Source organism: Aulonocara stuartgranti (genome assembly GCF_965226115.1).
Source record: "Aulonocara stuartgranti genome assembly, chromosome: 16".
In the NCBI taxonomy this organism is placed as follows: Eukaryota; Metazoa; Chordata; class Actinopteri; order Cichliformes; family Cichlidae; genus Aulonocara; species Aulonocara stuartgranti.
This window is the reverse complement of record NC_138952.1, coordinates 20323505-20351439: the sequence shown is the minus strand read 5'-3', so window position 1 is coordinate 20351439 and position 27935 is coordinate 20323505. Positions and strand designations below refer to the sequence as shown.

Genomic DNA, 27935 nt, shown 5'->3' with positions numbered 1-27935 from the left:
CAGCCAGTCAAGTCACTTCACTTTGGATCTGCCTGAAATATCTCAACAATTGGTTGGATTGCAGTTAATCTCACTGACTTTGGAGATGCTGTGACCTTTCAGCTTCATCATTAGGCCTCGGTTTGTTTTATAAACCTTTAAAAGTGGTGGTCTGTGTCAGAGTGCTGCTTTACACAAGCAAACCATAACCATGCACTCTTGCTGTTGTTAATGGGAAAAGCAGATGCTATCGATCCAAAAATTATCAGTTCAAAATCTAGCCCAGAGAATTCCTTCACAATAACACGTCCAGCATCTTAAGGATTACTGACTACCTGACAGACAGACTGCAGTACGTGACACTGGGCAGTGCTCTGTTTGGTTTGCTGTGCTCTCTCCATTCCTGTTCACCTTCTGCACCTCTGACTTTCTGCACAGCTTCGAGTCATACCACTGACAGAAATACTGGTTGGATGTCTTAGTGACAGGTAGGAACAGGAGGAGCAGTGGATGATTTTTAACCTGCCTCTGCATATGAATAAGACCAAAGTGATAGCGATCAACTTCGGAAAGAAGAGGATGGCTGCTGATGTTGATGTAGTGAAGGAGTTCAAGTACCTGGGCGGCCACATCAACATCAGACTGAATTGGAAAACCAACATCAAAGCCGCGGTACAAAAAGACTCTACTTCCCAGGGAAGCTGAGGTCCTTCAGTTTGTGATGCAAAATGATGTAGATTTCCATTTGCAGGTGTATTTTACTGTGGTCCAAGAATCCGAGCTTATGCCACCAATTGACTGGAAAAACTGGAAAGCATTAGAAAGGCTGGCTCTGTCAATGGTGGCAAATAGGACACTTATGAAGGCCACTGAACAAACTGCTATCCATCATGAATAGTCCCGACCACCCTCTCCACCACTCACTGGACAAGCAGTGAAGCATCTTCTCTATCAAACTGATTCAGCTCTGCTGGCACAAGGAGAGAAACATATTCATGTCACAAGTATAAGCCTCTATAATAGAATATGTCTGTCTGGCAGAGAGACATTTTATTCTTATTTTTAACCTTAACTGCTGTAACAAATTAAGATCCCAAATACAGGCGATCATATCAGTATTTAAAGTTGAATCATTAACTGTTTGGGTGTTTGTGGATGGACTCATTCAGATTTACTGCTCAAGTTTTTCTCACAGATTTCAAGAATTCAAAACTTCTCAGACTTGACTGATCTTTACATTTTACTACAGTTAATGATCACTTGATATGTATGGATGTTTTTCATCAACCAGCAACAGTTTTACAGATTGAAGACCATCAAAGTTGTCCGTCCCACAGAGAGCGTCCAACGCCTGTGGACAATATTTCCTGTGTTCTCTGGTAAGTCGGTCCACCTCCTCATGTCCTCCACCCCCATGGTTCCACAATCACTCCATTACTCCTCTAGTCGCTACCCACACAGAAAGCCTCTGACTGACGATGAGGCAGGCAGACAGAATGTTTTACCCTACTACACACATGTGGTCCTCTGTGATCTCCACCCACCACATGCTGAGATAAATATGCCTTTGAATCTTCCAGACTGTTTAAAGATAACGTGTAAGAAAAATCATCTTATTTCTCTGTATGGATGGTGAGTGTCTGGTTCACTGTATGGAAAAGGAAGATGGATGCCGATAATTCTGAAATGTTAAATATTTAAGAGCTGCAGGCCTCTGAGCAATAGAGGTGAGGGAAGAGAGGAAATGGGGGTGGAGAAGTGAGAAAGATGAAGAAGGAGTGGGTATTAAACGCCATCCGTCTAATTTCAGTGTGAACCTCATAACGCATTCATGTGATGGTGTGGTCATTATATATTATGGAGTCCAGCCAGTCGTCTTACATATCACCGTCATATTAATAATTCTAATGCGACATAAAAGCAAATATTCTCACTTTTTAAATTATTTGCTTGAATGCTCTCTCTGGAGTGTTGGATGAATATATTTGCATATGTATGTCTGGTATATGTTATGAGGGAATGAGTGATTCTTTCATTAGCAAAGCTTTCACACATACAGCGACTTGTTTCCATGTGTGTAAATGTGGTCGAGCGCCTGTGTGTGTGTGTGTGTGTGTGTGTGGGTGGGTGCATTTTCCACCACATCTGTTTCTCTTCATATACATTTTCATTGCAAATTCTATCAACATCCAATTTATTAGATAGCATGTTGCTGCTGTGTGTGTGTATGTGAGGGACCCTGAACAAATTATTCGTAACACTGTAACAGCATAACAAAGCAATAATGATTAATTTAAGTTAAAAAAAAAAACCAGACTGGCTTGTTAGGTAGTAAGTTGCCTGCCTTTTGCCCTCATGCATATAATGCTGGAGAATAAGAAAATACAGTAACCCTGCTCCTTGCTAACTGGTGGACTATTTTACATGTTTCTGAGACAATTTTGTTCTTCTTTTGGACGCTCTCTTTGAGCCAAATGTCACCTGTTTGTATTACACATGGTTGTATACTAAAAATTCCCTGAGCATTTCAAATGGAAATGAATGGAAATTTATTGTATGTAAATACACTTCTCAAAGAAATTACAGAAAGACTCGAAAGATGTCAATCATGCTGTGTTGGAAATAAAAAGATGCAACACTGTTTGATGGAAATGAAAATTATCAGAGGGTTGACTTCACAGACATCCTGAAAGTCAAAGGTGAGTTTATCTTACTGGAATTTCATTGGAGCAACTCAAAATTGTACTCAGTAGGTTTGTACATGTGTGAGCCTCAAACTCGGGTCCTCTAAAAGAGTCCTGATAGTCTGAGAGTTCTGTGAAGAATCTCAGCTGTTCATATAACTTCAAAGCAGCAGTGAAGACCACACCACGTGCCACTCCTGTCAGGTAAGGGGAGATAACTGAGGCTACAGTTCACACAAGCTTAATAAAACTGGACAATAGGAGGCTGGTAGGTTCAGAATTTGCAATAAACATGAACTGTTGCCTTGTGTCAACAGAGTGGTCATGGTGGTGTAATAGCAGGGGGGATATTTTCTTGACACACTTCACAGTCACCAGATCCTGATCCAACAGAGTGCCTCTGGGATGTGGTTTAATGGGAATCTCCCATTACACCATATCCCAGAGTGCCTCTGGGATATGGTGTAATGGGAGATTCCCATCTTGGATGTGGAACTGAAAAGTTTCAGATAAGCTCTTCCAAAAACCACGCTGCTTTTAAAGTGACTTTCTTATATTGACTTTCACCATTTTTCCTCATTCTTATTCTCATTTTGAACTTCAGCAGGATGTCTCGACCAAGAGAATCTAAATGAATGCCCTGTGACTGGCTGATTAGATATTTTAAGAAGCACTTTAACAGGTGTAGCTACTAAAGTGGTTAGCGAGTGCAGATATAAATGCACACACACAATCCATTAACTTGTACAACCAACTTTAGCAGCAAGAACTTGGGGTAATTGTTTCCCGTATGACTTTATAAGTCTTTCATATGATCATGGAGGAATTCTGCTGACTCTTCTTCACAATGTTGCTTCTGTTCATTGAGGTTTGCAGGCACTGATTCACACTCAGCTCTCTAAAGGTCTCATCACAGCATTTCAATTGGGTTTAAGTCTGGACTTAAATGGATTGGACCATTACAATATTCTTGAGTCTTTTCTTTTTCAGCTCTTCTGTTGCAGATTTGCACCTGTGCTTGGGATCATTGTCCTGTTGCAAGACCTGGTTTAGGCCAAGCTTTAGCTGTTGGACAGATGGCCTCAAATCTGACTGTAGAATACTTTGGCATGCAGAGTAATGCATGGTCGACTCAAGGACTGCGAGGTGCCCAGAACCCATAGCTGCAAAGCAAGCTGAAATCATCAAGCCTCCATCCCTGATCTTGACAGCTGGTATGAGGTGTTTGTGCTGATATGGTGTGTTTGATTGTGCAAAGTGTGGCGCTGTGCATTATGTTATCATGACTTTTGTTTTGTCTGTCCAAAGGACATTGTTCCAGATTTCTTGTGGTTTGTTTAGATGTAAACTTAATCCATGCTACCATGTTCTTTGGTAGCATGGAGAAAAAAATACTTTTTTCTGTCAACCCTTACAAAAAATAAAAATAAAAATAAACAAGCTATTAAGTCTTTTTCTAATTGTACTGTAATGAACTTTAACATTAAACATGCTAACTGAGGCCTAAAGAATCTGACACTAGGTCTTGGGGTTTTTGTGATTTCTCTGAGCATTGCATAGTGTAAGTTTTCTGAGTCAACCACTGCTGGGGATATTGTGACACTGTTGAAAGACACCTGAGTGCTTCAGACCAGCCAGAACGTATGTTTATAGAGGTGATTACGCTCCCTGATGATCAGTTTATCTATTGCATATGATTAGCAGTAACTAGCTGCTTCTAATCCTGTTAATACGCATGTAAACCATGAGGTTGTACTTAAGTCAATTTACCTAAACCTACTGCTGAGTTAAAGACGACCAATCATCTGTCAAAGGCTTACTGTGGGATCACAAATGAAAGATGTACTGTTAAATCACGTGCCTTTAGGAAATAAGTGGCACTGACGAATGGGCTGTGCTCAAATCAGAATGTAAGTTAGTTCAAGTGAAAGCATTTTTACTCCTTTCACTGGGCTTCAGATCATGTGTTTTAGAAGCAGTCTATCCTGGAGCAGTCTAGGCGACAGCGTCCTAAACGCCGGGCAGGCATTAAATGTCAATTTACCAAATTGCCTCACTGTGACATTTGCGTGCAAACAAATATATTCTGGTGCATGTGATGCTTTTAATGTGGAAATGGGAATGCCCGATGGGTTTTCTTTTTAGTTTTTTGCTTTTATTTATTTATTTATTTTTTAAATGAAGTAAAATTAATTCAAACGTAATGGCAATGTCGGTGAGCAAGTTCCTGAATGTGATGAGGCTGTAATTAAAGCAATATATCAGACGAGCTAATAACCTTCTAATGACATCATTAAAAAAACAAAACAAGGGCTAATTTAAGATAAAAGCATTAACAACATAGTGTACTTCACGATTACCACTGTTTGTTAGTGGGACGGAAAACACGTGCACGAGGCAGATGTAACTGTGTAGATTTCCAGGATGATTTTCTTTATGCTGGGGAAAGCCCTCTTTGACTTAAGACTGCCGTGTTCTCATTTGTGACAAAGACCCATCAACATCTAATAAAAACACTTGATTGGCTAATTACACAACATGCATAATTTAACTTTATGGCCTGTCTCTTTCTTTTTTTTTCTTCATTAAAACTAGGTCCACATACACATGTGCAGGGGTTTAGTGGATTGTAACACCATTCCTGCGCGTAGCAATACATTAGTTTAATTATCATGCACATATACACACATACTGTATAAACAGATGTCGTGTTTGAACAGTGCACTATGTGTGCATTATGCATGCCTTATGGTCAGCCAATTCTCATATGTTTATGCCATGAGCTACATCGTTTTAATATGGTAGCAGTAAGTGAAGGTCACAGAAAGAGCTGGTGTGAGTGAATGCCTGTGAATATACACATGTATGAAAAGCAGGGCAAATGTGGGAACTCAACAGCCTTAAACCCCTTGTAGCTTTGAAAAACCTCAGAAAACTCAAAACCAAAATGGTGTCCTTTTGCCCGTTATGTTCACTAGGAGGCCTGAGGGAACTCGTCTTCTTTGTTCGAATTAGCAAATAAACAATATATTCATGTTCAAACCAATAATCCTGACAGCTGTTGTGACTGGTTAATGAAAGTAACAGAGTTACAGAGTTGTCACAACGAGCACTCCATATGCTGACGCCTTAAGCCTTCAATTGTACATCTGAAGCATCTGGTACAGAGGTGGTAAACCTTGACCTTTAACATCATGAGAGCCTAGCTGCTGAGATCATCCTTAACTAGTGCTAACCAGCATAACCTACATGTCTTTTTTGAGCAAACTGCTTGGTTTTACAAGCCTTAGACTCTGCACTTAACTCGTGGCTGCCAAACAAAAAAAAAGCTGTAATCCACATGCAACACTGTAATAACCTTGCAATGTTCCGCATTTTATTATGTTTTTGTGTCTGTCTGTGTCTACAAGATTTATGGTAACTGGGCTAAAATCATAACGGAAAAACAATAAAAATATACCTTAAAGTGCAACTTCCCACAGAAAGACCTGAATCATAGTTTCTGTTTTGAACCTTTAAGACCTTGTCCTCCATAACTGTGTACATAGTCATGTTTTACACAGCAGCGCAAAATGAGCTAAACCTTCCATCTACAACTGGAATGCTTGTTAAATGTGTCTCACCAGATCATCAGTGATTGATTGCATCAGTGAGAAAATGGGACTTTCACTTCTAACAATAAGCAAAGCACATTTGCTCTGATCCATTTATCTAGACAGGGGGTCTGTAGGGATAGGTTTCGCGTGAACACAGGTGGGTCTGGGGGTCCTGCATGAGGTACAGGTTAAAGCATGCTTAAACACTCATTACAGTTGACGTAGTTGCGTTTGATTGCAGGGGATTCAGCTGCTTTCGTGCTACATCAGTAGCTTATTGATGGCGACTGATTTAAAGAGTTCTTTTTTGGAAGAAAAACTATAAAAACGAACAGAGCAGAGGGCTGACATATGCAATTGCATTATCACATTCCTTCAACAAAAATAACACGGGAAACCAGGATTGAAGCGTTTAGTTCCACAGTCACTACCTGCCTGTGTTTTTCCATTGTAGTAAAGCTGAGGTATACTATGACAAACAATCAACATGAACTGACATCGAGTATTTTTCCACTGCACCTCACAGCAAGGCAACAGTGTTTACTCTGATCACACGTTGGGGGTGTACTAGTGACAAGCCGCAGTAAAAGCGCGCCACCTGTGCAGCCCCTTCAGCTTTATCAATAATACTGTAAGGAAAACAAAGTAGAAGACTCCTGATTCTATCACAGTATTTAAGCCTTCAACTGCAATGATAACAGCACTGATTGATCAGCGTTAAACACATCTGTGGTGAACATGTCAGTGTTAAAGACATTGTATTTGATGTGTGGTGTATCCTCAACAGCATCCATTTCTCAATCAAAGGAGAAAGTAGTGTTAACTGTAAAGCAGCAACAGCAGGGAAGGTTTCATATCAGCCGTAACTTCACACAGCTTGGAAGTACAAACAGGAACACAAACTCCTAACCACGAGGACTCACTCAGGAAATATAAAAGTAGTGAGAGCTGGACACAGACAGAATTTTTAGAAACAGACCTATCTCTCTCCAGCCTCAGACACACAGAGAGCACAGACGCACAAGCGTAGCTGCTGCGGACGCGGCTAAAGGGGTAATCATGGGTTTGTCGTAATCTGCTCCTGCTGCCAAGCAGGACCACGGGAGAGTGGCTCAACTTTCCCCTGCTGTGAGGCTGTTGTGTAAATGCTTGTTATTATGTCTGGTTTGGCTTAGCACGTTGCAGCTAAAACGGATTGACCCAGACCTGCAGAAGTCTGACTCGACTTTGATGTCAAAGATCAAAGTTTGAATGTCATCATGCTACTCTGTGCCCAATCACACTGTAAAGGTGTACAGTTTTTTTGGCTTTTATTGTCCACACCAACACAAATTTCACCCACAACCCACCTGGCTAGCCAGATGTGAGTTGCTGCAACTTTATCCACTTCCCTGAAATGTCACTTGTTTTTACATTGTGTCGAGTGGAAAGCAAAGATATGTCTATGGGAAAGAAAAATACAGTCAGCTGCATCATGATAGAAAATAAAAACACTTGTCAGGTTTCTTTGTACAAAAGTATTCAATTAAAATCTATTTTATTTATATAGCACCAAATCACAACAACAGTCACCTCAGGGCGCTTTATATTAAAAGACAAAACCCCAACAATCCATCGACCCACTTTGAGCAAGCATTTGGTGACAGTGGGAAGGAGTAAACCCCGTTCAACAGGAAGAGACCTCCAGCAGAACCAGGCTTTGGGACGGTCAGTCATCTCAAAGATACACTGTTATTTTCTCAAGAGCTACTTTTTTCTTTTATACTTTTATACTCTTTTTAAAACAAGTATCTGTGTTTCTACTTGAGTGATAATTTGTGTGCCTCTGATGGCAAATGTAACAGCTCAGAATGAAACTTCCTGGGAGAGTTAATAAGTAACAGGAGAGGTAAAAGTAGCCCAGGGACACGACCTTTAGGGGAACAAATTTACATAAGTTCACAGAATTTATTCACAGAACTTTTTTGGTGAAGTTTGCAAACTTTTTTTATGTATTCAAAAGAAAAAAAAAATTTGGTGAACCAATTTGCATGCGCAAGTCATTCATTTCGACAGGTACACTCACACGGAGGCCACAGTGGAGCTGGGAATAAACAGTCACCTTAGCAATAAATTCTTCACATAGTTTCTTTACAAAGTTACACCAACAGAAATGCACATCTTTAACTTCCTGGTTGTTTTACAACCAATTTAACATCATCTGAAAATGCTGAGCTGGTCCATGTGAGAGGAGAGTGCTGAGACTCATCAGCGCTGTGATTTACTGCTACAGGAGAGGCACATGCTCAGTAATTTCTTCACTGAAAGGGGCACGCAATGAATATGAGAAGTGAGTGAGAGTGATTCAAGCTGAATTGGCTGCAGCAAGTTTAAAAGCCAAAGCAAACTGTCAGTCAAAAAGCTACAAAGTTATTCACGTCCAGGGTTCATCAACAATACTGAGAACAGGAAATTTTATAACACTGTATTACATAATAAAAGAATTTACCATGTTTTAAAAGTGTCAGCATTTCCTTGTCTGACGTCCCATTCATGAGGAATAAACACAATGCAGTCTTTCTTCAGGCAATTGCTGGGAACACCTTTAAATATGCAATACTTACCGTAATCAGCTTTATTCATATCTGTGCTTTTGCAATTTGATTAGCCATGACACAAAATACTTGTTTGTCTGAAAATAAACCCCAATGCATATCCCTCTATATATGTGGGTAGGGGGTATTTTTATCCTTCAAGCTCGAGCCCTGGGAGCTTGAGGGTCCTGCGCAGCATCCTTGCTGTTCCTAGGACTGCACTCTTCAGGACAGCGATCTAGGAGTTCTTCCTGGGATCTGCTGCATATATATATATATACATACATATGTGTGTATGCATAATGTTCTTCAGCATCTTACTCTGCTGTACTTCTATCTTCTATGTTTATTTATTCATGTTTCACTTGAAACTGAGCCTCTGTGGGATTTTGTCCTGTTAAATAAAGGTTACATTCCAATGCTCTTTGTTTTGGCAGTACAACAGCTTATACTGGGTTATGGTTGGCATTTCTCTGCTAAGATATATGTTTGTAAGCATTTGTGTGCTTGAGTGTAGCATGAATGTGTTTGTAGAGTGAAAAAACAAAACAATAGAGTATGTGTGAGAAAGGAATGAATATTAGATCCGTAAGTCAGATGAGGCTTAGTTGAAAAAACAATCAATGCATGCTACGCTCACACACACACACACACACACACACACACACACACACACGCACAGAGGAATGAATAACTTCCTACACCCTCCTACACAGTTCCTTTTTAAAAACTGCTCTGTTCATTTTTGAATAATGTGTACCCACTGTACATTCATTTATCCTTCATTCACTAATATACGTGTGAACTCTCTCTCACTGACCCAAATTAAACAATATCTGCACACTGATGTGTCGTTACGCCATTGGAGGATGACGAAAAGAAATATGCTCCTATTAAGCAAACAGGCCTTCAGCTAATCAATAAATTGCCACATATCACTGTCAGCTGCCTTACTCTCTGGCCTCGGATGATCCAACTGCAGTCTGTTTTCCAAAAAACTGATGATACATTTTCTTGCATGTGAAACACACACACGCACACACATGCACACACTTAATCTGTTTATTTAAAATCCTCCTTCTGTCACAATCACTGGTTTCCCCTGTTCTGACTGAGGCAGACAGACTCATGTATCATTGTCATTTATATCTAAACAGCGACTCCTGATAATGTATAATTATGACAAATAACTGATGATGACATTGCATCTGTTTAATCAAAGCTAAACACAGCTGAGTTTTAGATGGCAGGCCGTGTGTGGCCACAAGAGTAATTTGCCGGGGGACGTGGTGCTCGTTAATAAATATGTTGCCTATGTGTCTCCGGCCTACATAAACATATTATCACTGGTTTCTCTTCTACTCACATATGCACGCTAGAGCTGCGTATGCGCGATATGGCTTCTGCCCTTTCTAATTAGCATAATGAATAAATACCAGTGTCAGTGACCTGTGAAATGAGAAAAACCCTTGTCATTTCTGAGTATCTGCACAACTGAGGTTTAAAATGAAGTCATAACAATGTGTTGAGATAGGGCACGGATCGTGGCAAAGAGGGAAATTTTCACTCTGCCGTGGAGCGCCACGGTTCTTCATCAAACATGCACAAGCAACATTACACAACACAAGTGGCACATTGATTTCAATATAGCAATCTAGAACTCGAGCGCCACTCTACACATCCATGCATACCCTGTGTCCAACTTGCAGACTGATAATAACAGATAGAACAAGTCCATACCAATGAATTGGCCCACTGAGGTAATCAAAACAGTAATCACTTTTGCCGTAGCTCAATAACTCAAAGATTTCCATCAGCACACGTCATCCTTCCTACGGGTCAGCCCGCCTCAGATCAATCCCCGCAAAAATTAAGAACAAGAGAAATTTCAATTTTACTGAAATTGCTGTATTGATTAGAGAATTGAGTAAATTACTGGTGACAACATGAGACTGAGTGCAGCAATCTATACGATGCGCACCTGAGAGGAGAAAAAACAGCTTCCATTATCATTTCTTGTTAAAAGCATTGGGTTTAAGAAATTAAAGGATCAGTCGAGAATGATGTTTGTAATTAAAAGAAAGGGCAAGTTACCCAAGCTCGACAAGCTAAGAAAGTGATGACCAAGAGTGTTATTTTATTTTATTTTTAGATATTTTTTTAATTTTTCAGTCATTTAAAGGGCTTTTCTGACCTCGTTATGGTAAATATAGTGGCCCCTTCCCCTGTCGCAAACACACCTTTCTCATTTGATGGGCAACATATACCAGAGGTCTTTCAGTTCGTGTCATGTTGCAAAAGAGACTTATGAACAAATGCTAACTGATGCAGCAAGATAAAATTCACCTCAGGAGAAAGCCATGTGAAATATGACTTTCTAATTGTTATAAAACTTGAATAAGAAGTAGATCTATTCACTGTCTCATGAAAAATTGATTAGCAGATGAGTCTCAGTCGCACGAGTTGGAGCAAAGCTCAAAGTATTCAGTGGCTCACACAACAACTCATGACAAGAAAACAAACAAAACTAAAACCAAAGAACTGTCCTTTACTATGAACAATAAATGACATCAGGATTATATTCAGACCACAAACATCAAAACAACACCGCCACAACAATATGAGCCAGACACTCCGGGCTTTGACTGTCATCTGTTTTGCCTTTTGACAAATAAGATGAAGCAAAGACCGGGTGAGGAGTGTGTGTGTGTGTGATGTTTAATAAACAGTGTGTGTTTGTACTGTTCATTTGATCAGCTCTTATGTAGCAGTGACTGGAGTATGACTGATCCTAATCTTTACCCTCTCCTCTCCCTCTCCCCCGATCCCTCTCCAGCGCTTGCCCTTAATCCTATCTCGTCATTTCGGTTATTGTAATCTACTTTACGAAAGCTTATGAAACTAATCGTTGCACATGGTGACAGTGCTGTGGGTGACTGAGACATTATGAGCTTCTTACTCAGCAAGGGGGCCAAGCGAAGCTGTTTGTATTTGAAGGCGAGCTGAAAGAGTCTAAATGAGATTAGGTCCTCAAAGGCAGTGGCTTCTGAGTTAACTCAGACAATCTATTAGACTTATACTCTATAAACTAGACTGTATTATGTCAGTCTTTATTTAACCTCTTGCTGTTGCTTGCTCACTGTTTACACGAGGCAAGGAATATATATCCAGAGGAGAAAGAACCACTCTGCTTGGAGAGTCACGACCTTTTCCATGCCTAAATAAATAAAACTATAAAGATGCAATAGGTCCATTGCAGGAGACGATGAGAGGGCCCATTTAAAGCTTTGTAAATCTGATTGGGTTGGCCCTTTAATTAACTTGTAAATTAATGCACCGTGCTGTGTAAATTGGAAGGTGATAAATATTCATGTAGTTACCTAAGGAAAAAGGGCAAGGACATACCACAGACATCACCAGATTGAGTTTGTGAGCAGCATGCTCGGTAAACACCCCTATTGGTATTTTACAGACAGCTAATTTGCATTTCTTATGCTTCATGGGTTTTGCAAAAAAAAAAAAAGAGTCACTCTGTGCCCCTGTAGTCACTTCATACCACCCCCACTCGGCTTCTGTTTATCTTTCCAATGTCAGGTCAAGCTATTATACAAGGAAAGCTGTCCTGCACTTGAAACACTTCTGAGACTCGATTCATAATTTATCTGAGATTTAAGCAACAGTAAATACTGTAAATGTTACTCAAATTGGCCGTGAAAAGTGTCCATTTGTGTGTGGAGTGTGTGAAAGTTCAGAACCAAGTGTGTGTCTGTCATGTAGGAAACCTAATATCAAGAGCCAGGGAACCCTCCTTATCCAACTGGGAGATATTTGAGCCTAGGACGTTCAGACACTGGACGCTGTTACATCTATTTATATCTATGTCTTCATAACTGAGGTAAACACAGTTTAGAGTTCAGATAATGAAAGGAACTGCACGGAACACGCACGTTAAAGGTAATTTGAAGGACAGATCACTTGATTTGGCTGCCTGATTGGAATCTTCTCCTCATGGCAGCAGTAAAATAATTTATCCTGTTGGCATAATTGACCTTGCCGCTAAGGAGAGGGTGTTGCTGAGCCAGCACTGTGGGATTTGCAGGAAAACGGGAGTATTAACATGAGGTGGGGGGTAGATTTCAATAAGTCATCATCGTGGGATGTGCAGCTATTCAAAAGTGTTACTACAGTGTCACTTTTTACTGTGTTGGCCCAGGATACATAGCTGTCAGGACACACTGTACCTTCTCTTGGCAGCATGACGTTCCTGCTGGACGAGAAAAGAGGAGTTTCAGTCCCACAGGATGTCAAAAAGAGAATACTGGCTATCCGCAGCAAACTCAGATCACCATCCCGCCACGGTACCCAGTTTGCTCCCGCGTTTTATCATTACGCACATTACCAGCCGCTGACGCATTGAGATCAGGAGAATTTTTTGCGTCATCATGACTGCTGTGTTATATGACCATATATGGGGTACTTTTAGTTTCGTGTACAAGGAGTACTTTTAAGATTTTGTACGCTATAACCTCCTATCGCCTTAGATATTTTGGGCATATGTTCACCCCAGAATAACTGTTTTCACACCGCCACGCTCTGTTTCTGAATGGGTTAAGACAAACACAGAGATGAAGCAGTAAAAAACCCACCAAAAAACAAACAAAAAAATTGCAACTGAGCAGCTCTGGCAAACATGAATAAATCAGCAAGCAACCGCATTATGCAATAAAACACACTGCATTCTGTGCGCTCTTGTCATTTCTTGTACTAGTTATTCCGCGCGAACAATTGGGTGCTTTCGCTTAAGAGTAAAAAAGGGGAAGAGGACGGGGGAGAATATCCCGCTTACACTGTGAATGCAGGCTTTTCTGGCTGAACGGCTCATGGGGAATATTAAATTCATGTGCCAGAGCTGCAGAGTCGACCAGGTGATGCTTGTTTACCAGTTGGAGAACACTGGAACGACTCCCTCTAGAGTTTAAATATGGTCAAAGTGTAGTGAGAGAAAAAACAAACACCCATGGTAAGAAAATTTCCGACAGTGAAACAATACCTGTAAATTATACGTGTATAAAACCAGTTACGCGTCATATATTCGGTCTGTGCATATAACGGATCTATACTCAGGTTATATTTTTCATAATCCACCCCGTAACGCCTTAAATGACGCAAATGATGGTTTTCTGAATCGGGGACATCTCGTTTGAGTAGTTGGGACCGGGCTATATCCTGCTAAAAAAAAACGTACAGTGAAGCCAAACGAAGGATCATAGGAATAGGGATGCTATAAATAAAGCTACAGTCCTAACTGACTACACGCAAATGAGTCGGAAGAGGGCAGTGATAGTAGGAGGGCTCTCTCGCTCTCACTCTCTTTCCTTTCTCACTCCAGCATTCATCCCTTTTCCACCAATAAACCCAATGAGCTGAGTGCGCACCGCCCACTGTTGGTGAGTGCGTATTTTTTTCGTCTCCTTTCCCTTCTTTTTTTTAAAACCGGAGCTGAATGTGTAGATCGTCACATGTTGTTTCACCCTCTTCGGCCCGGACACCAGCAGACATGTGTTATTTATCGCTCGGCTGTGGGAGAAGACGAATTAACGTGAAACCGGCTCTGGAAGTAGAGGATTAAAAGAAAGCGAGTCGTTTCTTTTTACAACTAAAGGGAACGGAAGCATTGTGTCTGATAAGAGGAGGACGCGAGAATGGCGAGTCCGCCGAACACCGGTGATCAGTCGTTATTGGCCAGTAACGCAAACAGCGGCATCAAGAAATGCGGATATCTGAAAAAGCAGAAACACGGACATAAGCGCTTTTTTGTTCTAAAGGAGCCGAGCGAAGGTTTCCCTGCCCGGTTGGAATACTACGAGAGCGAGAAGAAATGGAAAAACAAATCGGCCCCGAAGAGAGTCATCCCTCTGGACTGCTGTCTCAATATCAGCAAGAGAGCAGACGCAAAATACAAATATCTTATTGCTCTTTATACCAAGGATGAGTATTTTGCTTTGGCGACGGAAAACGAGCAGGAACAGGAGAGCTGGTACCGGGTGCTGACGGATTTAATGGCAGAGGGGAAAGTATATGACGGCTCGGCGTCTAACTCTGCGTCCTCGCTGGTTGGCTACGACGAGTCGAGCTACGGTGTAATAACGCCGGTGACCGCCGCCTACAAGGAGGTATGGCAAGTAAATCTAAAATCTAAAGGTCTCGGACAGAGTCGAAATTTAACAGGGGTGTACAGGCTGTGTCTCTCCAGCCGGACTATCAGCTTCGTTAAGCTTAACTCTGATGTTGCCTCAGTCACCTTGCAGCTGATGAATATCCGGAGGTGCGGCCACTCTGACAGCTTTTTCTTCATAGAGGTTGGCCGATCTGCATCCACGGGTCCGGGGGAGCTGTGGATGCAGGCGGATGACTCTGTGGTGGCTCAAAACATTCACGAAACTATCTTGGAGGCCATGAAAGCCATGAAGGAGCTGTCGGAATTCCGCCCGCGCAGCAAAAGCCAGTCCTCTGGTACAAACCCCATCTCTGTACCCTCGCGGAGGCACCTGAATAATCTACCCCCGAGGCAGACCGGGCTTCCCCGGCGGTCGCGTACTGACAGCATGGCTGCGACCTCTCCTGTGAGCAAATGCTCCTCGTGTCGATTACGCACTGCGAGCGAGGGCGACGGCACCATGGCACGCACTATGTCAGTCACCGGGAGCCCCCTTAGTCCAGGGGTCCACAGGACCCTGCTGAGCAGATCTCATACCATTACTGCACGCCCTTCTCTGACGTTTGAATCTTCCACCCTCCAGCATAGTAAGTCCATGTCTATGCCTCTGTCTCCTTCTCCACCTGTGACCACTGCTTGTCCAAGCCATGCATCTTCCTGCCAAGACAGCGGTGCCCCTCGCCCCTCTAGCTGCAGTGCATCCTTCTCAGGCTCTCCCAGTGATGCTGGCTTTATATCATGTGAGGAATTTGGCTCTAGCCCTGCGGAGGCACGAGACCTCAGGTTACCGCTTACTCTCCGCAGCAACACTCCAGAGTCCCTCAAAGCAGACACCCCCCCATCCCGGGATGGCAGTGAGCTTGATGGCTACATGGTAATGGAGCGTCAGAACCAGAATGGTTACCGGTGGTTACCAGAATTTGACAAGGTGTATCGAAAGCGCACATACTCCCTCACCACCCCCCGTCAACCGAGGGGTGCCCCCCAAGTATCTTCAGCCTCCCTGGATGAGTATACTCTTATGAGGGCAACATACACCAGTGGAAGTCAGTCTTCTCGCAGGTGTCACACCGCGTCTCCTAAAGGGATAAGTCTGGAGGATTACAGAGATGTTCAGATTGCTTCAAATGGTCACCAAGGCGACAGTGGCTATATGCCCATGATGCCTGGTGTGGCTCCTCTCACACCCGGGTCTAAGGATGACCCCTACATGCCCATGAGCCCTATGTGTGTATCTGCTCCAAAGCAAATCATCAACCCTTGTACAAAACCCTCCTCAATGGGGCTGGCCACGCGCATACACTCCCCCGGGGGTGTTTCTCTGGAGGACAGTGGGTACATGCCCATGTGGTGTGCAACCAAGATGTCAGTGGACAGCAACGATGGGAAGCTCGCCAATGGAGAATACCTGAATATGTCTCCTGTTGACACACAGGTGTCTTTTACACCCCCAGATTATATTCTCAGTCCTACAGGAGATCCCAGCCTCCCGCCAAGCCACAGGCAGCCTTATTCTTGCAGTTCTCTACCAAGATCACTTAAAGGACATTTGCAGCGCAGTGGGTCCACTGACACAGATCAGTATGTGGTGATGAGTTTACAGAGACAACGGATAGAAGAGGAATCCAACTACTGTCCTATCTCTTCAGGAAACTCTGCAACCAATGGCACTGTGGCAAGACCAGCCACTCCATCTTCTACTCCATCTCCTCTCAGAGTGGCTTGGATAGATGGAGGTCTGGTACACCGGAGTAGAGTCTGTCGGCCTACCCGCTTGGCTTTGGAATCCCTCAAAACACTACCATGCATGAGTGAGCACCCTCTTCCTTCAGAGCCACGCAGCCCCGGAGAATACATTAACATAGACTTTAGCAGTGTTAACCACAACACAACCACAGAGTCAAAGAGCCCTGAGTCCTCTGTAACCGCAGAGACAGGATCCCGGTCACTCTCAGGCTATGCTAATATTGATGTCAGCTCCACGGTTCAGCAGGTATCACACCAAACTAACTGTACAGACACAGCTGAACTGTTGACATGCCATAGTCTAGTTACCACTCAGCAGGAAACACAGGGAGTTGAAGAGGAGGAGGTGGAGGAAGATAAAAGCACAGAGGGACAGGAAAAGGAGAGGGGTGTTCCACAGCAAGGAAGCCTTAAGTGTCAGCCTGGTCCATTCAGTGACGACTACACTGAGATGACCTTTAGTCCTTCTGACCCTTTACCTGCTCTATGCACAACTCCCCGCCCGACCAGCCCTACTGCTTGTGTCCAGAGACTCAGCCTTGAGAGCAGCATAGTAGATGTGATGCCCCCTGTGCCCGTGGACTCTTTTCTCAAGGGAGGTCCTTCATTATCTGTTACAGTTGTAGATCCACACAGGGGGGCTAAAGTTATCCGGGCCGACCCTCACGGACGTCGTCGTCACAGTTCTGAGACCTTCTCTTCCACAACCACTGTCACACCCGTGTGCCCATCCTTTGCCAACGACACTAAACGGCACAGCTCTGCCTCTGTGGAGAACGTATCTCGCACAGTTCGTAGCTCTGAAGGACTCGGTGAGGAGTACAGCAGTCCCATGTGCAGGGAAACGTCAGCTGGCTATCAAAATGGACTTAACTACATTGCCTTAAACTTGATGGAGGGAAACCTTGGGGGATGCCGGTTAGGGGGCTGTGATGAACTCCTGAGGCTCAAGACAGCTTGTGGCTGCAAGGGGGGGCTGAATGGTTTCAACTCTAGCCCCTATGCCAGCCTGGGATTTAAGGAGACTGCTGCTGCTGCTGTGAAAGGTGAGCATTGTCACACATGTCCCACACACTCATTCATTCAGTGCATTTTCATTCATGAAGGGAGTGGCGTCAGGGTTGGAGTAGGATAGAGATCCGCCTCAGGGCAACTGTGTACTCTGCAGAGATAGGCCACACGTAATGTTGTTTGCAACACTTCTGGGCTCGTTTTCAGTCCCAAAGTTGATGATAATTACCTCTAGAGAACAAAAACAGCCTCAGTGGTTTGTCTGCAGGAGCGTCTGTGTGTCTGCCCCTTGCTGTCAGTTTGTCCTTTCCACTGCGAGTTAAAAAGCTGACACTTTATTTTTCTTGAAAGCTCTTTTGTGGTCATATAATCGTGACTGACCATCACTGCAATATCCGAGATAACAGCCTACAGATTTATGTAATCCGGTGTAGTAAACTACAGTAGCTTAGAGAAGCAAACTAGTTGTCAAGATTGCTATTGGGTGTAGGCTGTAATGTTTAGACAGGATTAGTCACCTACTTGTCACACCCAGGACACGCTGACAAATCTCGAGGCTGTGATGTTGATCCTGTTTTTAAAACTGCTTTTATTTTCTCTCAAATAAAAGCCCTGAATTAGACGGTTGAATGAAAGCGGTGCGGCATGCTGAATAACAAATGCATTCTGTGGAACATGTTGCCTCCTTGTCTTCCTCCCCTCCACACATCCCAGAGGACGCAAACTCCCCTTTATTAAAAAGTAATCTTTCTGCATCATCGCATTTTTTTGAAACGGTTTTATTTTAAAAACTTATGGTTATCTGCCTTCACGTTTGCTGTTCCGTTTATGTGAATGGTCTGTCCTGGTTTCCTCTCAGTGACGCAGTTTTGCACCGCGTCAGTGTTTCAAAAAAACATCTGATCTGATTCAGTGACGCATGCAGCGCTACACATGATGCCTCTATGGAAGCCGCTCGAAGGCGGCAAAGAGCACTCGCTATTGGTAAATCTGAAACGGTGTGTTACACAGACCTCAGAGAACAAAACGAATAAGCAGCAAAATCCCTGAGACTCGAAGGGGAAGAGTTGTTATCAAAATATTACCTTTCGCCTCATTTTCTTTCCTCTTTCTGCTGCATCAGGGGCTTTTCATCCATCTGTAAATGCCAAGGATTATTTACACGGATGGATGACATGGCAGGGACATGTCAGAAGTTGCTGTTGTTTCTAAAGAAAATACAAAGTGTTAAGATCATAGTGACTCAGGAGTCAGTGTTCCTGATGGTGAAATACAAGAGTTTAATTGCTGTTTGCAGTTTCACAACTAAGTTGTCTCTTTGTCTCAGCTGGCTCCCCTGCTGTGAGAGCGCAGCCAGTGTGGAGCTCGGTGCAAGTCATCGGGTTCCCCAGAAAAACAAGTGAGTCAGTTGTTTATCAATTGTCAGGTACTGGGTTTCAGGACTGGAATGTGGGCAGTGTGCAAAGGTTGCTGGGAGAGGTGAACGCTCACTTGTTTTTCTAACCTGCTGGGATGAAATCGGGAGGGGAGGGGTTCTTTTTTTCACTATGAGCAACTTCACAAATTGTAAAATGAGCTGGTGGTTTTGTTGTTTGTTTCTTTTTCTTTCTTTTTTACACAGGAGACTTGTCTGAACACATGTGACTCGTGTGCACCTGAGGCACGCACAGGTATCCGTGAGAATTCGCTATGATCTGTACATTTATGGGATTTATGGAATTTTTTATGGAATTTTTTTTTTTTTAACCCGTGGTGCAAGGCTAGAAGAGCAGGGGTGGAGGAAGGAGGGAGGTGAAAGAACAATGGTGATGGATGGTTGACTTGTTTTGTTTTTCATGTATAACAAAATGGACTATTGAGCTGCTGGCAGAAGGCAGAGAGTGGGTGAGAAGGAAGAATGGAAGAAAAATGCTGAATGACAGAAAGATCAGTGCCTTCCCAACAAGCAGCTGCTGGCCTTTGCTTCGGTAACTTTAGTACATGTGGCTACAACAGCGAGGAAAGTTGTTGATACTCGCATCCAAATACATAGCATTCCGATACGAGAGGAAAAATAGGGCCCGTCTGTTTACTACAAGATGGCAGGCTATACCACATTCTCACCTTATCACTGAGTGAACCATAGTTTGCATTCCCGGTTGTATATCACACTGTCACAGGTAGATTACGAAATCACCTGTCCTCATTTGGCACTGTGGTGTGAAGGGGAAGCTGAGCGGAGGGAGGGCGTTATAAAAATGCTTGACTTTCTGTATGAAAATCCTAAAGTATGGCTCAGTTGAGTTTGTGTATTTTAAGCGTTAGAGAGGGAGCGAGAGAGAGAGAATGGGGTGGTAGTGGCGCAGTGTGGTGCGTGGCTTTCAGTGCAAGCTTTGGACTAGTGTCAGCTTCTTGAACTTTGGGCTAGTTTTTGTGAGTGGGGGATGTTACCACTGGAGCATTACCACTAATCTAAAGAAAAAGAGAGGCACGTGCACTCCTTTTACAGCTTTTTTTATTTTTGGCTCGTCCTCATATCTACTTTTAGAGTATCTACACTGCCACTTATCATATCACTATAAAAGCCTCTTTATTATCCGCCTGCCGTCTTCTTTTCCCTAACCTGTCCTCATTTATCGAGTGCTCGTCTCTCTGACTGTAAGCAGTCTTGCATGAATGCAGACAGCAGAGAAAGATTCACGCTTTCCATTTGTGGGCCCAGACCCCCCTGCAACCCCCCGAAATACAAACACACGCATTTTGACTTTGTGTGCCTCTCCCATGTGCGTACACACACACACACAGGCGTCAGCAGATGGTGGAGGGGTTGGGTGTGGGGTCAGGGGGTTTGCACCTGCCTCGCCAAGCAGTGCTCACTGGTTATCTGGCCCTTCAGAGGAGAGTGACAATACGCTAATGACTGGCCGCCATCTGCTACGACAGCTACGGGAGAAGGTTGTGGGCGTGGCCAAGCACTCTCAAGGAGCTACCAACCCCCCCCCCCCCCCCCCCCCCCACCTCATCCAATGCATCCCTCCCCCAACCCAAACCCCTTCTTCCTCTCTTCAAGCATTGTTTTTCTTTTCAGTAATCATGTGACACCCCACGCCACACACCTTCTCCATATTGGGGCGTTCACAGGCCTTTTGTTTTTCCTGTTGTTTTGCGACCTCAGTGGGCCGTGTCTGATTGCTGAAGGCCATAAAGGATTACCTAACAATGCACTAAAAAAATTAGCTAATCATGTCTGAGTAGAGCAGCTGACAAGACACTTTACTTCTCTTGCTGCTCGGGAGAAATCCATTACATAAATACTGCAGTTTTTTACGACTTTTATGGCTTTTTTTTGTTAATTCCAGTGCATTTAAAAGATGTCATGTGTGGCTCTGGGAAACAGTGGTGACTGTTTTCACTATGAGAAAGAGGAGTTAGTCATAAAAATAATAAACAGTTATAGCCTTAGGACTATGTTATGTTTATGAGCTGGTGGAAAAGTATGACATCTTCATGTCTGACATTTTTTTTGTTGTTGATAAAATTAATTGTGAATCATCATATACATAAAGAATTTCCTGTAGAAAGTGCACAGAGAATACCTTTACTCGGGTTTTTGGCTCCACGCAGCATTTTGAGGAACCCACAGTCTCTGTCCTCACCTGTCCTGTACACCCCTCCCATCTCCTCCCCACGCACATACGCACACAGACACACATGCACAGTGCTCCAGGCTGTCTGATACATAACTCTTTGAGCAAACTAGGGCGGGATGTTCTAGCGCTAGATGAAAACAAAGTTGACCTCCCGTATCCTCAGTTTAGCTTGGAGGTAAGAAGGATTACATTCACGTCAGGATTAAGCATTGTTTAGTAGCTTGTGTTTTTTTTTTTTTTGCTTTTTGTTTTTAAATGCAGAGGAAGAGACAGATCCTCTGTGACTGTGAGTGGACATTTTATGGTAATTATACCCACAAGGCACATTAAGTGAGTTTAGTCTTGGCTGCTAGCTAATTATACCTTTTTTTTCCCCCCGTCATAAGCAGACCGGCTACTCATGAACTCTTTCCCAACTTTCTGACCTCCCCACTTGGTTTGTTAATGCTCCTCTGTAGAGCTGATAGTCGTACCGTTAGTTTCGTTATATTCAGTGGCTTAATTATATAAGCTTTATTTTCTGGTGCTTTTATAAAGGAGTAGTTGAAATAATTCACAAACACGCAGTTTCATATTCTCACAATTTTTATTATTATTATTATTATTATTATTATATTCGAGCTAACCGTAAACTGAATGGTTTTGCATTTTTGACATGCTAAGCAAAACATCCAAATGTGTCAGCGGAGCTTAGGGAAACTGATTTGCTTTGGTGTTTTTTTTTCCCCTCCACCTTTTTTTGTAGACCAAATGATTTACTGAGGAACTAATTGCCGGATTAATCAATAATCCACGTGAACTGCTGCAAGTGGATAATGTGACACGATGAGGAATGCCAAAGCTCTGTATGCAATAGTGAGTCAGCTGGATTGCCGAGTTGTGCAGCATTGTTTTTCTTTTTGTTGTTGTTTAGCTGGTCAGACAAAGGTGTGGGAGGTCAGAGGTGAAGTCAGTCAGTCAGTGTTTGTTCACTGAAGATTAGAGAGGAGGTAGTGGGGCAGGAATGTAAACAGTGCAGATCTGAGCCTGCTGATCTCTCCTTGTTTGTCTGTAGGTTCGTTTCCAGTCTACCCCACAATAAAAGCAAAAACAGTTTGCAGTCCACTTCCTTTCTCTTGAATGTTGCTCAGAGTTGCAGTTTGGAGTAGTTCCCTTTAAAGCCTGTTCATTTATCTCATTGACAACATCAAGCTACTCAAGTCTGTGGTGGTTACAGACAGAGTAACTTGTTTACTCTGACTCTGAAGCTCTAGAGAGGAGGCTGCTAATACATGCCTGTGTGTTTGTGTGTGTGTCTTATTCTTGAATGGAGCATAGCTAAATTTAGCCTGTGAGAACTAAATAAATAATGAACAGAGCCCAAGTCTATGTGTGTGTGTGTGTGTGTGTGCGTGCGTGTATGTGCTTGTGTGTGTGTGTGTGTGTGGGTTGGGACAGGGGGCACAGACAAGAGTTGTTGGGAGGGGCGGAGGAGGAATGTGTGTCTGTGCTCCAAAAAGAGGAGGGGTAGAAGCCATTGGGTTCATTCCCCCATTAGACCTCTGTCCTCTTCTCTCAATAACATCCCCCTCCCCAAATCTTCCTGCCCACCCACGCTTTCTTCACTCAGATTCTATTTAAATCGCATGTTTCGAACAGAAAATGTGTGTATGCGCAGTCCCTATATGCACTTGCAAGATTGTCCACAAACAAGGAAGTGTGTTTATGTTCATGGCTACACCTGGTTGCTAATCTGAGCTGTTAGTGATTCAACAGTCCTTCCCGGCAGATCTCAGTCATTCTCACCTATGTGCCTGCCTATACAGGCTGTCGACTGGCCCAGCCCCTCCAGAAACAGACACACACACACACACACACTTGACTGTTATGGTCCATCGGTCCCATGACCTCACTGCATTCCCGTTCCTCTCTGTCAGGTTGATTCTGTTACTGTGTTTTTTCCACCCCGTCCCAACACGGCCTTTCCGCTGTATTCTGCCTCTGACACCCGTGGCGATAAAGACACAGAGCTCGCTCAGCGCCAGGTAGCCTCAAGAGTGAAATCATCTCCTCTGTTATTCAAATGAACTCAGTGGTTCCACGGTTTTGCATCACAGACGTCCCCGAGCAGCAGTAAAGGTGCCCTGGCATTTCCAGTTTAGTTTTTTTTTTTTTTTAAGCTTTTGATTGGACATCAGGATCAGCATCAATTTACATTTATAGCCAGTATGTATAGGGAAAAAAGCCCAGAACAGACGTGTGCCTGTTTGCGGTGAGAATAGCTGAGGAGGGGGGCTGCAAGGGCTGAATGAAAGGTTTGTTTTAGAGAATGACGATCACATCCAGCTTTGTGAAAACGGCTCTTGTTCACGACTGGGGAAGAGGGAGAGGAGACAGCAAATGAGGGAAGAAATGCAGCTACAGACCGTGTGTGTGTGTGTGTGTGTGTCTCTGCGTGTGTGTGCGGGTCACCCAGCCAAGACTTCCGCTCCCATTTGATAGCTCTGCATGCAAATGAAACCTCACAAACATGTACACAGGGGCAAGGGTCAGTGCAGCTTTCCACTGGGAGAAAAGCAACACTCTCAAAGACTCTGGGTTCATGGTATTTGAAAGTACATAGCTGCGGTATGTGTGGGAGCAATTAAGAATACCTGTTTGTTAGTGTGTGGGAGTGTTGTTGGCGTGACGTTTGCCATCACTGGCCTGTTTCAGCTGCACAGTGCTAAATGCCACTCTGCTTTTTTTTCCCCTGCTGTAAAAGCACCTGCCACTTGAGTGTCTACCAGCTGAGGAATACACAAACAGACACACATACTCATACACGAAAGCAGGCCTCTTGAAATGCACTCATTCCTTACTTGGTAGCAGAGTGACCTTCCCCTCCCCTCGATTGTTCTGTCCTACATAATAAATGATGCAAACTGTATGTACACGCTTAGATTAAGTTACTGGGGGGAATATTGACTTTTTTTAACTTATATTTCATTTCATTTCTATAAATTACATGATAAGAAACTAACTCTTTTCTTCTTCTTCTTCTTCTTTCAGAATGAAGGCTGATGGGTCTTCCCAACTTGCCTCCCCCCCCACCCCTTCCTCCTCTTCTTCTTCCTGTGAATGTAGGATTTCACTTCAGCCAGATGCCGAGGTCGCCAGAGCGACAGCTGGACCTTGCGCTGTAGCCCATGTCCTTTGACCCTTCTGCCGCCTCTGGGGGTTACGGGGACAGCCATCGCCATGGAAACACGGACATTTGACCCTCCCTCCTTTTTTGTGGCACCTAAACATTCTGGTGCCATTGCTGCTGTAGTGCTAGATTTAAACAAACAGAAAACTAAAAACCGACTTTTAATTCTAAGCATAGTTAGGTAACTATGTGTCTAGGTACGTCAGCCTGCAGTATACTATGTTCTTCGCTGGTATTGTTATTATCAATTATACAATTTCAACTGGCTTTCTAATGGCTTCGACCAGTAGTTGCCAGACATTCACACCTGAAAACCTGTGAACCAAACTTGGAGAGCATGCGTGCGCAAACATGCACGCAAAACCCTTCATGCATACAGATGACATGTATTTATTTATTTATCGTGTATGTGTGTATGCATTCATTGAAATGTCTGAGAATTTGTAAACAGATTGTACTGCAAAAAGAGACGGCATTTATGAACATATTTAAAATCAAAGGTAACATTTGCTAAAAAAAAATAAACCCTACCTCAGCACCAAGTTACACAGTAGAATTCTATATATATATATATATATATAAAATATTTATTTTCAAAGGTGAATGTTTTTTAAAAAGTCACCGATCCAAAGCCTTACTCCAGCCATCAGCCCCCACCTGATGGATTTTCTTTTCTTTTTTTTTAGGTTGGACCTCTAAACACGCAGTATATCAAAGATTTAACTGATCATCACAGAGACTGAATGTTCATTAGAGCCGAATGAGAGCCGACCTCTCTGAGATTAAGTTCCCTCTCTCCCCACATTTATGACTAGATTATGTATTAGAAATCCAGAGTAATATATTTATTATTGTACCTTTAAATGGAGGTATTCATACACACTAAAATAATACTTGGAGGATGTTGGAGAAATAGGTGACGTTGCATTGCAAATGCATGCAGCTGTGACAAATGTAACTGCAGCATGAGCCAGGTCCACCTGGACCTGATCATGTGAAATGTGGCCTGTCTGAGTAAGAGTCTCAGCACCTTTTAAACACTACACCAACTCACCCGCCGTTCACCTAAAATATCCTGCACACCTGACAGGACAAGGGACTGAAACGTGAATGTTTGAAGTTATTTATACAGAGCAACTGGACAGCCCAGTGTCTCACATTTTCTCACCTGATGCCTCATTGTGGAGCTCTGTCACACCACGCCAGGCAGCACTGAGCAATGTGGTACATGCAGGACTGCAGGACTGAGTCTAACTGGCTGTTCAAAAAGCCACTCGATAGCTTGAATCCATGGCCTCCACTGCATGGTCTTGCATTTACAAACTTGTCTAGATTGTAACACAGGACACACTGAATGTAGTACATGCTGTGTTCCGAGACTGGGAGCGCGCAACCCGACGAACACAACAACAGCAACAGTGAAACATGCAGAGGTACCGAATGGGAACTACAACACAGACACAAGCCGAATAAACGAAAGAAACCAGGGGAAGTATCTTATTATTTATCTGAACTCACAGGTACTTAACCTTTGCCTATATACTGTAAATAGCGCAGCGTTACATCGAAAATGTGTAAGCAAATCCTGAGAAACTTCGAGTGTTAAGTTAGATAACTTATGTTATTTTTAATGTACATAGTTAAATATTTGAGTGAACTTTCTGATACAACAGAAGCACTAATTAAGTTATAACGCTAACCAGTATGGTTTGGTTTTGATTTTTTTTTTTTAAAAACTGATTTGGGATGGTCTTGTAAAGTGGATGCCACTATGACGACATTTTCTAATGCTGTAATTCTAAAAAACAAAAACAAGAAAAAAAAGATTTTAAAGAAATCAATAATACTTGACATAATTAATTCTTGATACTTAGGTACACCACAAATGGCTTATATGCAATATTTACACTTTTAAAAAGAAATTAGTTTACAAGGACGAACCAAATGTATAAATACTGTTAATAATGTTTGTTAAACCTTAATTCAAATTTTTGCTGTTTGTACATTTTTTTTCCTTCAATTTTGAAACGGAAACTTTTTCCTGCTTGTTTTTGCTAATCGAGCCTGTTGGTGTTTTGAGCAGTGTTTTTTGCATTTGGATAATGTTTCCAGTTTTTAATTCAGCATCAAGGTTGCGATATGGGCAATGGCTTACTCTGCTGTGGCTTTTCATTGTAAATATTTCATATCATGCACATTGTGATACTACTAAATGATAATTTAAACTTAGTTCATTGCTTTAGACAGTGTTGATTCTTTATAGACACATGCAATAAATAATATTTAAGAAAGCTATTTCTCTCTGTTGCTGTTCTCTTTCACACCCTGCATGAATAAGCGCAGGATGTTTCCTGCCAGTTTAACAGGAAAAGCTCATTATAAATGAGAAAAGTGAAGAGTGGATACTGTATATCTCACTTGTCTTTCACTTCTCCCCTTGTGTTCTCTGAGTGTATGTAAATCCATGCTTCTCTTTGAGAAAGACTGCGTCAGAAACCGGGTGTAGGCCTAATCTGGTGTTGCCTCCAGCATTAGCATTGTTATTGTTTTTCTATGCTTTCCTCCCAGTCCCCACCCCCAGCTATGGTAATTAGACCAGCATGTTGAAACAGCCCCCCTGTAACTGGGAGGGGATAAATGACACAGTAGTAAAAGAAAGATTTCTCACCCTCAGCCATATGCTATCGGATTATACATTCTCAAAGATTTGCTAATTAAATGGGTAATTAATGCTGAGAAATAGGTGTGATTGTCTACTGTGACGAGTCGTGTGTCTGGAAGGGAAGGGGTAGTTGTTTGTGCAGTTGTAGGGATATGACATGTTTGCAGAGCAAGTCATAAAGCTCAAAAGAAGGGGCGGGTTACAGAGAAATGCACAGGTAGACCGAGAGAGGCAGAAACAGAATGATAGCCTGAAGGTAGATCGCTCGTCCCAACAGCATAAGCAGAGGCTACAAGGCTAATGAGAGCAAAATTGTAGAGACCAAAGTGTGACATACACCTATTCCCTGTAAACCAAATCTCATCCATCACCGAAGTGCTCATTGCTCCTGTTCTCCCTCTTGCTTGACTTGCTCCTAACGTTTAATTAAAGACTGTACTTTATCTCATTAAATAGTAAAGAAGGGATAAAGCGTAAAGCTGCAGGCCAATTGTCCCTCCCTTTCTCCTCTGTTCTTTGCTGTCACAAGAGTCATGTTGTCACTTGAGAGAAGGAGAGGGGAAATAAAAACAGTCCGGCTTTTATTACTGTGTGCTGAAAACGCTGTACACGGAAGAAAGCCTCTCAGCAATACGGGAAACTGGCATGTGCATCCACGATAAAGATGCA

At 42.8% G+C, this 27935-nt stretch overlaps 1 protein-coding gene across 1 annotated transcript; it reads left to right on the top strand.

Moving 5' to 3' along the window:
• The first annotated feature begins 14173 nt into the window (after nt 1-14173).
• Nucleotides 14174-26899, top strand: irs2b (insulin receptor substrate 2b). Its single transcript, XM_082507261.1, has 2 exons — nt 14174-17841; nt 24466-26899. The coding sequence occupies exons 1-2, from the start codon at nt 14535-14537 to the stop codon at nt 24468-24470; spliced, it is 3312 nt and encodes a 1103-aa protein (XP_082363387.1). The 5' UTR covers nt 14174-14534; the 3' UTR covers nt 24471-26899.
• Nucleotides 26900-27935: the final 1036 nt, after the last annotated feature.

What these genes read in the sequence shown, in the direction of transcription:
- irs2b (XM_082507261.1), top strand. Translation starts at nt 14,535, where the DNA reads ATGGCGAGTCCGCCGAACACCGGTGATCAGTCGTTATTGGCCAGTAAC.